Source organism: Prinia subflava, chromosome 18, assembly GCF_021018805.1.
Source record: "Prinia subflava isolate CZ2003 ecotype Zambia chromosome 18, Cam_Psub_1.2, whole genome shotgun sequence".
Lineage (NCBI taxonomy): Eukaryota > Metazoa > Chordata > Aves > Passeriformes > Cisticolidae > Prinia > Prinia subflava.
In genome coordinates this window covers 13997722-14012016 of record NC_086264.1, presented here as the reverse complement: position 1 = coordinate 14012016, position 14295 = coordinate 13997722, and the positions used below count along the sequence as shown (strand labels likewise).

The window sequence follows — 14295 nt, the reverse complement described above, 5'->3', positions numbered from 1 at the left end:
TGTCTTGATTCCTGCTGGCACCATGCTGGTTTGGTTTTTTTTCCTTTTTTGAAAGCAAAATATTAATCTGGTCCAATTTGCAGTCTTGGGTTGAGATTTTTTTAAAATATTTTGATTGGCTATAGATTTTGGTGTGAAGCTACCTCATTATGGAACATTTGCATGCACACATGCACTGACACCCAAGTCAAAACATGTGTTTCCTCTGGAAATCACCTTCCTCTTTTGTATGCAAATTACCATCTTGTTAGGTGTCTAAGGGTATTCAGTCGGTTTTCTCTTATTTCCCTCTGGAATTAGATACTCAAGGCAGAAAGCAGAGCTTGAACTTGTTGAAGCTTTGCAACTGATTGATGGTCCATGCTCCTGGGACTCTCTGGGCTGTAAGGACAGGCCTGATGTTGCACCTTAAGGGCCCAGAAAGGCAACTGAGCAAGGGCACCCCCAGTGATCTGGGGACCCCATTTATGTCAGATACCCTGGAGCCAGGGCTTTGTTACAGTGCAGGTGTGTTCAGGGCATCAGCAGCTGAGAAACTCAGCAAAGGGACACTGAGACAGCCTCGGTACAGTTATGCAGACAGCTGCAAAGCTTAGCAAGGGGGAAGTGTTACTGTGTGGTAGGGCAGACAGATGGGTGTGAAAGCAGACAGAATGGGAAGTGAGAGAGCTGCAATTGCTCTCTTAGTGCTTTCTCCACTAGAGTTGGGCACCCAGGTGCATGTTGCACAAACAAAGCTATTTTTTTACATACCCTCCCATATGTATATTGAAGTATTTCATGTGCACTGATGTTTGCAATAATAGTTCTGGAAATAGAAAGTGAAATAAAATCATCACTTGAAGACATTTGCTTTTTAAACTACAGGAATATTCTGTATGGTGTTGTTGTCTGGTTTCTCTTCATATTAACTGCTCTGAAATTTTAGCCCTGGAAAGCCATCCCAGCATAATTTCACTGAGGAGTGCCTGCTGACTGAGGTTGGAACAGTACTAGGAGGAGCTGTAATTTCTAAAAATGAAAAAGATCTCCCAGAGGAAAGGAGTGGTCTATCCATGCCACCTGTCAGCAGACCAAAGGGGAGGGAATAAGCTGGGTCTTCAACACAGCCCCAGAAATGTTTTGAGGTTTGCAGGGGTTGTTTTTGTCTTCGGGTGTTACTAGAAGTATGCACAGCTAAAATTCCCCACGTGCTCTCTCAAGGTAGTAAAGTTGTAGGCTTTCAATGTTGTGGGCTCAAGGTAGTAAAGTTGTGGGCTTTCAATGCCCATCACAGAGATTTTCTGACATCTCTCTGTAGCAAACACGTCTTTGGACAGGGCTCTCTATTCCTGCTGTGGCTTAGCACCAGCAGCCTGGCACACTGCAGCCATGGGGTGGGAGTGGGAGATTTTCTCTGTATTTCTTTCCTAGGATGCCATGGGAAAAGGGCCCAGAGCAGGAGCTGGGTGTGCACCCCACAACCCGAGGGTTCTCTTCTGTCCATGCCCCCTTTGGCTTCGGCCAAGAAACCTGGCTGGGGAGTTCACCTGCCTCACACCTGCAGCTTCCTAGCTCTTGACTAACCCTTGGGTTTAAGTCTTGGTTTTTCCCTGCAGAACTCTGGGATTAGTATGTGTGATAAGTACAAAACTCTGCATGGTATCAAATACCCAAGAGGTTAAAAAAAAACCCTAAAGCTGTTATCAAATGCCTCAGTTAATTAAAGGGATCTATGATGTTGCCTTTTGGGATAATCTCTGCTTGATCTCACTTTGGAAATCAGCTGCTCAGGTGTTTACTGTAAAAAATTCGTGTTAAACCCAGTCCAAAAAGAAGCAGCATTAGTCTGTCAGAAGTATGGGAGCAGTTTTAATCCCATGTTTGTTCTTAATTTTTTCTTTAGGGTACCATCTTTCTGCCTGGCAACAGGGTGATTGAGCATCCCTGCAATGAAGAAAGTCCAGGAAAGTTCCTTTTTGAAGTTGTTCCAGGTAGGATATTCTACTCCATATCAAAAGCCTTTGCAGTTTGTCCTCAGTGACAAATGGCCACATCTGTTCTGCCAGAGCAGAAGCTGAAGGTGATTAATGATTCAATTTAAGGAAAAAAAAAAAAGGTTTAATTTATTAATATGTTGGTTCATAATTTTTTCATTCAGCCCCAGGCAGCATAGGAAAAGGATGTGTATTTTATTTGTTAAAGCAGAATTCTTCAGGGCAAGGAAGTGCCAGGTCCTGCTCTTGGATCACAACAGCCCCATGTGGCTCTGGGGGTTGGTGGCAGAGTGGCTGGAAATCTTCCCAGCAGAAAAGGGCTGGGGGTGGCAGGGACTGACCGTGAGCCAGAGGTGCCCAGGTGGCCAAGGCACACCAGTGGCATCCTGGCCTGCACCAGCACTGCTCTGTCCAGCAGGGCAGGGCAGGGATTGTCCCCCTGCACTGGGCACTGCTGGGGGCACACAGTGCTGTGTCCTGGTCTGGGCCCCTCACACAGGAGAGTCACCGAGGGGCTGGAGAGAGCCCAGAGAGGGGCACTGAGCTGGGGAGGTCTGAGGAGCACTGGGGGAGCTCTGGGGGTGGCTTAGCCTGCAGAAAAGGAAGCTGGGTGGGGACCTTATTGCAGGTAACAAGCCATAGGATGAGAGGAAATGGCCTCAAGCTGCACCAGAGGAGATTCAGATTAGATATTGGGAAAAATTACTTCACTGAAAGGGTTGTCAAGCATTGAGACAGGCTTGTGCAAGGGGAAATAGGGCAGTCAACCATACCTGGAGTTATTTCAAAGATGTATAGATGTGATGCTTAAGGACATGGTTCAGTGGTGGATGTTGCAATGTTGGGTTAATGATTCAATTTTAAACAGCTTTTCCAAATGAAACAATTCTGTTTCTACATCCAGTCAGCCCAGTGTATTTATTCAGTATGTTCTGTTATTACTTTTCAAATTACTTCTTATCATGGCAATTTGGAAGGGCAAATAGATGGCAGTGTCTGTTGTTCTTGGTTTTAAACCATCTTAGTATGAGGGCACAAATGTAGTTATGTTCACTGATGTGCCAAGTCATAATATATTGTAAAAATGTAAGAAATATGAAGTAGACTTCAAAGCTTGATTATGAAAGCCATGGGCAGTAAGTGATTATTATGCAAAGATGACAGTCAGTGTGCTGTCTCTGAGGTTTAACACTCACCCCAGTCTTGAATCAATCAGACTTGAAAAGTTTCTCACTGTTTCTCCCAGAGTCTCTTTTTTATATGTTCAAAATACTGAAAGAAACCTATTTATTAGCACTGCAGTTCTGGAGCGGACTAAAATATTGTTTCTCTTGGAAAATAAGAGAATCCTGCATATGTCCTGATTTATGTGACACCTTAATCTATCTGATAATGCTGACCTGGGGATGCTTGCCCTGCATGCCCAAGTTAAGAGCGCAGTTGCTCTTGTGATTTCCCAGAACGTTTGTGACACCACCTCTCTATGGAGTCAAGGTAAAAAGTAATTTCCAGTTACTTCTGGGCTCAGTTCAGCATTTGTCTGGAGCATCCCTGAGAATCAGGTAGGCTTTTTTGTTTTGCTTGTTTTCAGTTCTGAGGATGGGGTTTTGAATGTGGTTTAGCACAGCACCAGTGTATTAATTTCCCCCCCATACTCCCCCCTTGCTAACAAGCATGTGGCTATAGAGACTTCCTACTGGACATAGTATGGTAAGGATTCATGACTAAAAAAAGTTTTTTTGGAAAATCAGGACATTTCATGCCATAGCTTTGGTCTTTGGGGGATGAAATTAAAATGAAGACTCTGAGTGTAGAGGAAGCATCACAGTGCAGATGTGTAGTAGTGAAGTAGAAGAGCCAGCTGTATTTTATGCAGAGATGAAGTGAATGTTGCCACTGTTGTCATGTCGCTGTTGCTTCTCGAGGCAAGAATTTGTCAGCCTTCTGTAATGGAGCTGGTTGTCATCTGTATCCTCTTAGTGACTCAGAGTAAAAGTCAGTTTTATAGTCTGACAGCAACACAACTGAGCTCATTGAGTGTAACAGAAAAGTGTATTGTAGCTAAGGTTCTGTTTAGCCTTTGTTAGCTTTCGTATGGGAAATCAGCTGTGTATCAACGGGATCTATTTGTGCATTTTTAAAAATTTTGTTAACTGAGCATTGTGTTAAATGTATGGTGCCGAAGCTCAGGCTGCTCTTGCATTATTTTCCCTGTATTAAAAGTTTAAGCAATTTTAGTTACAATCCCAAAAGCAAAAGTGACAAGTCCTCTTTTTGTCTCTCGTGTCTGTGGGCAGCCGAAAAACTTGTGTGCATGTGTTTGTTTATTGATAATGTATGCAAATTATTTTGGGAATGTATGTGGGAGGAGGTTTATACTATGAAACTAATACTGTGTATGCAGCCATCTCTGAAGATGAATGAAGAAAATGTGTGTGGAGACAAGTATCTTGCAGTTTTGCTGCTGTAATTAAAACACAGATGCCTTAAATTTGCATTTTGAAAACATTCTGTTCATTCCCCAAGTCATTAGATGATTTAATGCTTAAATTTTTTTTTTTTTTTTTTTTTTTTTTAAATTTGGTGTGCTGACAAAGTTAATTTACAGGAGAGAAACTCTCCTGTACAGCACAAGGCCCACGTCACACTTGTGTGTGGGAGTTTTCTGTGCTGGAGTCACTGACCACGAAATGATTAGTGATGCCTGTGCTTATTCACAGCTTCCCTTGCTCTCAAAGGAATGTTTCATAGTAAACAAAAATCAGAAGAGGGTTCAAATTAATACCTTTTTAGTGGGAAATGTGCACATACAGCCAAGCTGTGTGCTTAGTTTTGAGTGATTGCATTGTATCTGCGAGGTTTGAGAAGATAAATGGCTGCCAGTTTGTTGTGAAGTTACCAAAACCTCTTGAGCTCCCTGCTGCTGTACAGTGTTTAGCAGATTAAGCCCTTGGAGGCTTTCTCCATGAGTCCTCAAATGTCTGAAATGGGAAGGCCACACTAGGTGGTAATTTTTGCCACCCACTGATTCACAGTGGTTTTAATGAAGAGTCCATGCAGGCCTGGAAAATGTGGATTTGGTAAGTTCATTTGTATTTTTTCTGTAAGGGACACGAGTAAGACAAAACAGGAATTACAGATCTTTTTTGGCTAAAAGAGCAATTTTCTTTGTAGTACTCCTATGTACCTTAGCAGGTTAGATAGCTGGTGCTTACTGTAGCTTCTGCTTCAATACCCTTGCGCTCTGATATCAGTATTTTTAGTCCTGTAAGTCCTGCTGACAGCCAGACCTCTGTGGGATGGGAAGGGTTGGGCTTTACAGTGAGGCACCAAGCAGGCAGAGGGTTAGCTGACACGTTTGACGGTGGCTGATACGATGCAGCATCATGTCCCAGGGACAGAAATGTTTTGGACGGTTTTGAGCCTGTTGTTTTGAAGTAGAACTGTGTGTTTTCTGTAAGGATGTAGCCTTTAAGAAATAAAGGGCAAGAGTTCCCCGCCTTGTCTTCTCAGGAGTAATTGCCATGTCCTAAGTGAGGCTACACCCACGCAAATAGCTTTCCTTGAAGGCTTAGCAGAGTATTTGCAACACAATGCAATAAGCAAGTTCTCTTCTGTTGACTTCACGAGAAAATTGTGTATTAAGAGGTTTCCTGCCCTGATGCAAAAAAAAAGACTTTCCACAGCTCACGTGTGCGCACACCTGAGCGCTGAGGGTGCTCTCTCTGCCTTTGCTGTCAAGCAGATTCTCTGTATTCCCTTTGCCACCAGCACAGCCAGCACAATTTATTCCCTTTTCTCCACAATATAAACCCCAAACCCGAAGTGTTAAACCGTTCAGCTGCTCTGCCTCCCTCCCGGTGCTGAATCCCTGACTCCTGGTATGATGCGGGCGGATTTAATTGACACTGCCAGGAAGATGAATGGCTCCCCCTGTACGTGCTGACAGCCAGCAGTGCCTCTTCATTAGTCCTCAGGAGCACAGGCCCTCAAGGGCATTGCTGATACCGCCGACTGAACTAATTGTGCCTCTGATATCTCGTGGAGGGAGCAGCCCTGCTGTTTGATCAAATGGGCACCAACCTGGCTGCACAGGTATCTCCGTTAATCGCGTACGGGGCTAGGGCAGCTTCCAGCGCTGCTCGCTCCCTGTCGGAGATCTGGGGAAAGCATTCTCTCCTTACTAAGGGTGATACACTTGTCAAAAATGTGTCTGCCAGAGAGCCACCTCTCTGCCACATTGCCATGCACTGCTTCATTCTCATCCTTCAAAAGGTGATTCAAAACGGATTTTTTTTTAAGTGAGTCTTGAAGGTGCACAGAGTCAGCGAGCCAGGGAAATGACGCCGGCTGAAGCCTTGCTGCTTGTTTCTCCCAAGGTTAATGGTGAGGGCTCACGGGGAAGGAACGCTTTTCCACCTTGAACAGCAGCTCTCGTGATGTGGAGTTGATGTGCTCATAACAGTTTTGTCTCCTTGGTTTTCACAAATAAAACCCAAACCATCCTCAATACATCCTGCATCCCTGTGAAATGAGATGGTGGGTCACGTCACTGAGCTGTTGTGGTGCCACCAAAAAATCTGCTCATTTCAAGCTCATTTCTGTACTAGTCAATACATGTAGTGTCCCTTTTAACCTATGTTTTTGTGCCTTTCTTGTCATGGCTACTGAAAAACAACTGGTGAAGGCACCAAGTTTAAGAAACCTTCTTTTTGTTCCAGTGCCTCCTTCCATGACATTGGACCAAGTCTTATCTTTCTGTGCCTGTGTGTCCACACATATTTAATTGAGATGATACCTACAGTACAAGCCTTGCATATTAATGGTGTCAGTCTGAATTAATGATAACCTATTACTCAGTTTTGGGCTGCTAAACAACTACCAGAAAATGTTCTGTTTATCATGCAAGGGGAGATGAGGAAGCTTTTCCCATTCAGAAGATGAGGTCACTTTTCTGGTAGAACTCAAGCACTGGTGTCTAGCAAGAAGAGCCTGCAATAAGTGATCTAAACATAATTTCTTCAAAATCTCTAAATTTCTTTAAAATTTCTCTAAACCACCTTATTTGATTTTTTATTTTCAGCCTAAGATTAATCTGATAGTAGAAGTTTAGGCCATCTGCTTTCAAAGTGAAGGAATTAAATCTAGATGCAAGAGCCATTTAAAAGAAAAATAAAATAGCTCTCTCTCTGAATATCTTCTCTGAGGTATGCAGCATGTGCAGAATAAACATATTTCTCCTTGCTGAGATGGCTTGGGTGTGCAACTTTGTACTTAGTGGAATATCACAAATTTTCATGCATAGACCCTGCTATCCTGAATCCCGTCTATCTTGGTGGATGAGTGCAGCCTACAGGTCAAAATTGTGTGTGTTTATATTAGAAGCAGTAGTAATATTGCCTGATTTCTGAATGCTATTTCCAAGTTAGTCTATTTTGAAAATAGGTGAGAGAGGTGAATAATCTCTGAAAACTGCTGAACAATTGTATATTTCAGTTTCTTTCATCTGAAGTAATTCTGCTTAATCGTCTGTTCTCAGTGACATTAATTTCATGTGGCAGAAGACTGCACAGACTCTATAAAAAATTCACCCATACTCCATAAAAATATACCATTACTCAAGCATGGTGTATGAAGCTGAAGTTAAAATGCTATTTTTCACTTGTGTCTTTTAATTTAGAAGTGGATTGCTTTTATTGATCCTGCTTAGCCCGTGGTGCATGTGATCTGAGGTCTGTTAAGTTAGCTATATTGATCATTTGTGACCCACTGTTGCATTCTGGAGGTCGCCTGCTACACAGAAGAATTTGGGAAGACAGAAGAAATCTGCCAAGTGCAGCGCTGCACGGGATCTGGGGAAGGTGCCGTTGCTGCCACTGGCACGATGGCTGCAGAGAACATCACTGTCCTCGGCGGAAGGAGCCGGCAGCGCCTGTGGGATGCTGCCTTTGGCAGGAGATGGGAGTGGGAGGGACGTGGTGAGAGGGCAGACGTGTCTGTGCCTTGCACGTCACCGTGGTGCTCGTGCTGGGGAGAGGGACGGGGTGCTGGGGGCCTCTTTGCTGTGCCACGGAAGGACTGGCTGTGGCACGGTGAGTGGGATCAGCACGCGGCTCCCAAACCACGGTGGGATGATGTCTGCCAGGAACCGTAACACCATTCGGGCCCTTCATGGTGCAGTGGTAATAACAGGAGGCTAATGTCAGCTGATGAGAGAACGAGCTGGCTCTGCAGAGACCCTGCTGAACTTGGATGAAGTTCCCCAGACTAGATGAGGTATACCAGGGGCTGGTTTCCTTCGGAAGGACATGACACCTTGCAGCTTCATGCCTTTCACTTTGTGCTGCAACTTACCAAGTGTGTACCTCAGTTTCTAGGGACAGAGGAGAAATCAGGGGCTTAAGGAAAAACATCAAATAAACTGTCTAAACCACCCAGTATATCTTTGCTCAGAGAACGAAATACTAACATTTCAGTGCTGAGAAGGAAATGGCACCAAGGTATGAGAGTGTACTTTTAGCAGCAGGCAAGCCAAACATTAAAATCAAGGTACGAGATACAATAGTGGATGGAGCTAAGGAGAACGAGTAATGGAATTAAGCGGTGGACTGCTACAAAGGTATAAAGAGAGTGTTTACATCAGTGGAACATGAAATAATTTGTGCCACACCCTTGTTATTTCCTTACCTATTGAGAGTCAAGTTGTGGTAAAGGCTCAAGAACAGCCCCTCTATAAAATCCATTCCTGCAAGGCACACGTGCATGCCCGTGCTGTCTTTCTGTTTGCAATATTGCAGAGGAGCAGCTCTGGAACAATGAGAGAGTTCTGGCAGGGAGGGCAGCCTGCAGTTCATTATGGGCCTGGGATGGATAAAAGCACGTTTAGCTTCCATCTGTTCTGGTTTGGATGATGCTGATAGAAGGGTCATAGCTTTGTCAGTGATGGATATGTGAAGTTATTGCCAGTTTTAGCTTGTCCAAAATTTCCCCCCTTCTGTTTACTGGACATCTCTTTTTCTTTTGACATGTATTGCTGGATACACTGCAGGTAGTGATGAGCTACAGGTGTTAGATGAAGTGAATCTCCCCTTGCTGTCTCTCCCTCTTTCACTGCTGCACCTGGTACAGAAATGATGGGGAATGGGAGTACTTAGAGATATGTTTTGGCACTGTTCAGATAACTGTAATTTTGCTTTCCTGGAGTCATATACATAATTACTTTACAGTTTTTGAGATTATATTATAGCATGAATGTAGCTTGAAAGTAATAAAGAATGTAGATGTTTGACTATAATGTGATTCAAGAAATGGATTACCTGTCAAATACTTTATTTTTTCCATACTGAAATGTAAACATTCCTCATAGTTTTTTTACAACTGTGCTGCCTTGTGATTAAATAAAGGCACCAAGGTATGTCTAAAATAATTCTCCTTTAATTAAAAACAAAAATCTGTTGTGATTATGGAAAAGGGTGCACCATATACTGAATACCCAATTATATCAGTCAATAGTTCTTCCTGGAAAGTAGCAAGAGCCCAGCATTCTGCTTTGGAAAATTGTCATGACAGGAGTTGGATCCATGGACAAACATGTATTTTCTTCAGAGAGGTTTATGCTTTCTGTGTATCTAGAGGCAGTCTCTATTGACTGAGGAGAGTAGTATTTTGCCACAAAAAAATTGCAAATCCAGTTATTGTGGTTCCATATTATGAATCCTTGTGAACTTTTGTGATACCCAACCTGCCTGTATTGAAAATGCTGTAATTGCTGTCTTAACTCAAAGTGCATATTTGTGATTCTTATTTAAAAGCCCTGTCAAAGGTGAATTAGACTCCAGAGTGCTAAAACCTATTTAAAGAATCCCTAAAGGCTTTTTATGTGGCAGACTTTTTAAAGCCACACAGATTTGCAGAGAAGTGGGCCCTCTTAAAGAAGGTGCTGTAATAGGTGCGTATGTATATACTGCTTTGTTTGTAATACAGCTTTGTCCACATGTGCAGATGATGGGAGAAGGAAAACAAGAAAGTCACAGCACACTTGAAAGAGCTTTTGATCTCCTACACACTTCAGTGATAAAATCATAGCTCAGATAGGTTTGGCAGAGTGTCAGCACAGGAGCTGGGGTAACTCAGCTTTATGTCCTCAGAGTACCATTAAGTACTGTTGGATCTGCAGCTGTTTTTTAATGCATCAGCTCTCTTTTAATTCCATGACATGTGTGACACAGCCTCAAACCGTGCTGGTCCATGGTTGAGCCCTCCTGTCAAATGCAGGCAGTAATACATAACACTTTCCCTAAGATGTTTTGTGGTTTTTTTCTCTACAAGTGAATTTGAGACAAGTGTAATGCTACTGAGTTATGTGAACTTGACCTTAAAATTGTACTTGGTCACCATACCTATTCCTTGATTTTTTTGATTTTCTTTGTTTTAATATCAGTATTGAATATGTTATTATATTCTAAAGTGGATGATTCATACAATTCAGAGTTATCCCTACTGATCCCACAGAACTTGAGATGTCTGTAACAGCAATGTGAAAATTCCTTTTTGTGAAGTGATGGGGAGATCAATATAATGTGAAGTGTGTGGCAGTTCTTTAAGTGATCATTAACTTACGTACTTAAGTGATTAATCTTGGCCAGCTCTTACACAAAACAAGGTTTAAATCCAAGCTGGATTTTTTTCTGCATCTGAGGCAGTGATTCATGACTCTGTGCTCCACAGCAGTGTTTTGTTCTGTGGTGTGACAGAGAACCCTCTCCTACTGCACAGACCTACTGAATAATTCCTCTCTGCTTAAAATTAATCTCAGTACTCACAGATCAGCTTCTCTAAATTAGTTTAGTATTTCTACTGGGGTGGATGACAAAGTAAAAGATGATAAAGACCTTTCAAATGTAAGGACCTTGTAAACAGGCTGAGCTGTGCCCTGATGCGCCGCCAGCAGATCAGCTGAGGGCACCCTTGTTTGCTGCTGCTTCCAGTTTCCTTCCGATTCTGTATCTGGTGGCAGCAAGCAGTGGTATTTTCTCCAGGCCTTTGGCTGTTCCTGTACTTTTTCCAGTTCTCTCTTTGTCTTGCTACGGAAAAGAATTGTAATCCCCTTTTCATTCCACATGAGTATTTGCTTCCCCTCTCCTACATCTTCCTGCCTCGGGGCTAGCTGAGTTTTTGCCCTCGGTGTGTTCTCCGAGAGCTGTCAGTGCCTGTCCTGTGCTGGTCACTCCACGCCCCAGCTACACTTTGCAAAGAGTGACCAAAGCCTTCATGTGGCCTTGCAAAGAAAATGTTGCTGCTGAGTCTGGTAATGGGGATTATGGGCAGGACTGAAAGGAGTGTTGTCCCAGCTTTTACCATGAGGGGCCAGTTATGGTTCAGTCAGCATGAACAAAGTCTGATACCATTAAAAGTCCACTGTTTTTCAGGGAGACCTTAAAATCAAGGTGATTTTATGATCCGTGCAGCCATGAAGTTAATGTTTCATTTTCATTGCCTGTGCTGTACCAGGATGGGCAGTGCAGGCCAAGTGCATGGCAGTGCTGCCCTCTGCAGCCTCCTTCCCTGTGGCCACAGCCATCACCGGGAGCTGTTTGAGGGCAGCTCTGCCCGGTAAGGCTGGAGAGCTTCCCACCCTCGGCAAGGGCTTCTTAATGCTCTTGTCAGCCTGCAGGGGGATGCTTTGCCAGGGCAGGCTGTGGTACACAGCGAGCCCGTCCTGGAGCTGCTGGGCAAGCTGAGCGTGGCAGCGTTCTGTGGGATGCTCGACACCTTAGCCAGTGTTAATGATTCTCCTCCCCATTATCAGTGCAGACATCTGCTGCAGGTCGAGAAGGAGGAAGATCTTGAATCTTTCCCTTTAGCTTAGACCTTCTTCACCCAGACACTTCCCCAGCTGAAACTGTCTTCTTCAGAGTTTCCTCCCTGTGTCTTCTTCACTTGGCCCCTCTAGAAAGCAGCTTCCAAAGACAACCAAGATCTGAAGAGTACTGTACAAACTCAGGGTGAAATCATAATTTACTGCCAATGCTTCTCAGAAGCTAGGCATACTCCCAGATTTTCTTCCCTCTGATTCCTGAAATAAATCCACTGAAACGCGTCCAGGACTTCTGAGACATCAGGGTGGTGTTAAACTGCCTGCCATTCTTGGAGACACCTTTGCCTGCAGTCTCCCGTTACTCCATCAGTAACCAGGTGAATCTAATCGCTCTGCATTAGCTAGCAAGGACTGAAAGCAGCCGTTTATTTTAGAGCTATTTGAGGTCATTAAGTGGCTACACCACTAAATCATCTGGGAGGGAAAAAAAAAAATAGAGTCAGCTCAGAATGGGAAGCATTAGTACATGAATGCCCTTTTCCTTTTTCTTCTGCTTCCTGCCATTGAAGGAACACAAAGTTCATCTTTGGCTGAGCCTCATGGGACATATTGATATGGTTTCACAATACGCAGAACACTGTCACATATGCTGGCTGGTTAGATACAAAATAGCACAAAAATATCTGTATTTCCTTATTAGCCCCCCCAAAATTCTGCAATATCACGGGAAAACATGCAATCACCCTCCTCACTACCACACCCCCAAAATAAAATTCTTCCAGTGCCAGAATCTTGTGCAATTCTAGGTACAAGCAAAAAAGGTAAAGAACAGCTACACGCTGTCTTTGAAGGGGCACTTCTATAACTGACAAAAGCTTTTAAAGATGATCCCACACTTGCTTGCTCCTTTTAAAATGTGTTTTTCTACAAGTATGCAAAAGTTCATCTTTTAGGAAAGAAATCCTTTGTGTAGAATCAATCTAACATTATAAATCTTACACTGTGTACAACACTGAATGGTTAGGTGTGTATTCATTAAAGGCAGAAGTGCTTCCCAAGAGGATGGAAGGACAGGGGAAGGAGGGGAAGAGTTGTGATGTTGATGTTGCTCTGCTTGTTTGAAGTTTCTGAAAACAGTCACTCCTGTAGATGGATTTTATCTATAGTAGGCATAAATTCTGACCTCAAAAAGGACAAAGTGTTTTTAAACATATCATTACATATATAAATAAACAATACCGAGTATACATCCTTCTATTTATACACATACATCCCTTCTGCTGAATATAAACATACCCCATGGATGCTTTCATTATTAAAATTGTGTTGCTTATCACTGAAACAGGACCTGATCTTTGCAAACCTTGTTCTAAGTCAATTCAAGAGAGAGTTTCTAGCCAGTAAAACTGAGATCCTAGATACTGTTCTTATTTAAAGGTCAACACATTTCACAGGTAACTCAACCACAGAGTCCTCCTAGTTTTTTTTTTTTTTTTTTTTTTAATTTTTAATAGATTATAGGTAAGGGCCATCTTAGGGCATGGCTGTGTGGGTTTCTTCTTTCATGGAGTTGTATAATGCAATAAGCTACACCAAGAACAACAGACTAGCTTCCAATGTTATTGTTTGATTTTCCACTTAAGAACATACTCACAGAGCTGTGGTATATCTTATTACATATAAAGCTTTTAGATGCAATCTGGAAATCTGGAACAGACTTCCTGACCACATGCTGTTACTCAAGTCCTTGCAATGTTTTTACCCCCCAGAACATTCACATGAGGAAATGGGGGAGAGAGGATGTTTAAACATAGCTGTTACTGCAAAATTAACATTTGATACTTGCTCGCTTTCAACCTAAAATCCTCTTTCCCATTTCAGTGTCTTATAGTATTTTCCACAATATCCTGTCATAATTGGGCTGTTTCTTGTTTATATTAACTTGCTGGAAACTTTGGCACTGGGATCAGGAGTCAGATGTAATGCTGCAACATTCTAAGCGCTGGTTTTCCAGACAGAGGTCATTTCCAATCGATCCAAAAAAAAGAGACTGTAAGATTTTTGGAGTATTTGGGCAAACTATTACTGGAATCAGTAAGCCAGTCACAAGTAGGACTGATTCAAAAGCATTTTGTGTTGACAACTAAGTTATCCCTCTACATTAATGAAACTGCATGTTTTATTTATAATATTGTCTCTTATGTAAATATTAAAATACTGGCAGCTAAACGTGAGAACAAGCAGGCCAACTACTCTCTTGCAAGATGCTAAACCACAAAACAACTTTGTGACAGGATTCTGATTTGTTGCAAATTTTCCTTTCTGGGGAACATTAATAATAATCATCATCAGAAGCTTTGCAGTACTGATAAAAATGTAGATTCATCTCCACTGAGAAGTCAGTTTTGCCAAACCTTCCATGTATTTGATAGATGAGGTGTAACAGCACAGACCAACACATCTGCTGCTTCTCAGATCATAAATACTGACTTTCCACAACAA

At 42.7% G+C, this 14295-nt stretch overlaps 1 protein-coding gene across 5 annotated transcripts in view; it reads left to right on the top strand.

Annotated features, from left to right (window-relative positions):
• ARHGAP24 (Rho GTPase activating protein 24) overlaps positions 1-14295 on the top strand; it is a 114977-nt gene that overhangs the window by 33534 nt on the left and 67148 nt on the right. For all 5 annotated transcript variants that reach the window (XM_063415021.1, XM_063415022.1, XM_063415023.1 and 2 more), the window contains one exon: positions 1886-1973. In XM_063415021.1, the coding sequence (XP_063271091.1) occupies positions 1886-1973 (88 nt within the window). The remainder of the gene's footprint in view (positions 1-1885; positions 1974-14295) is intronic.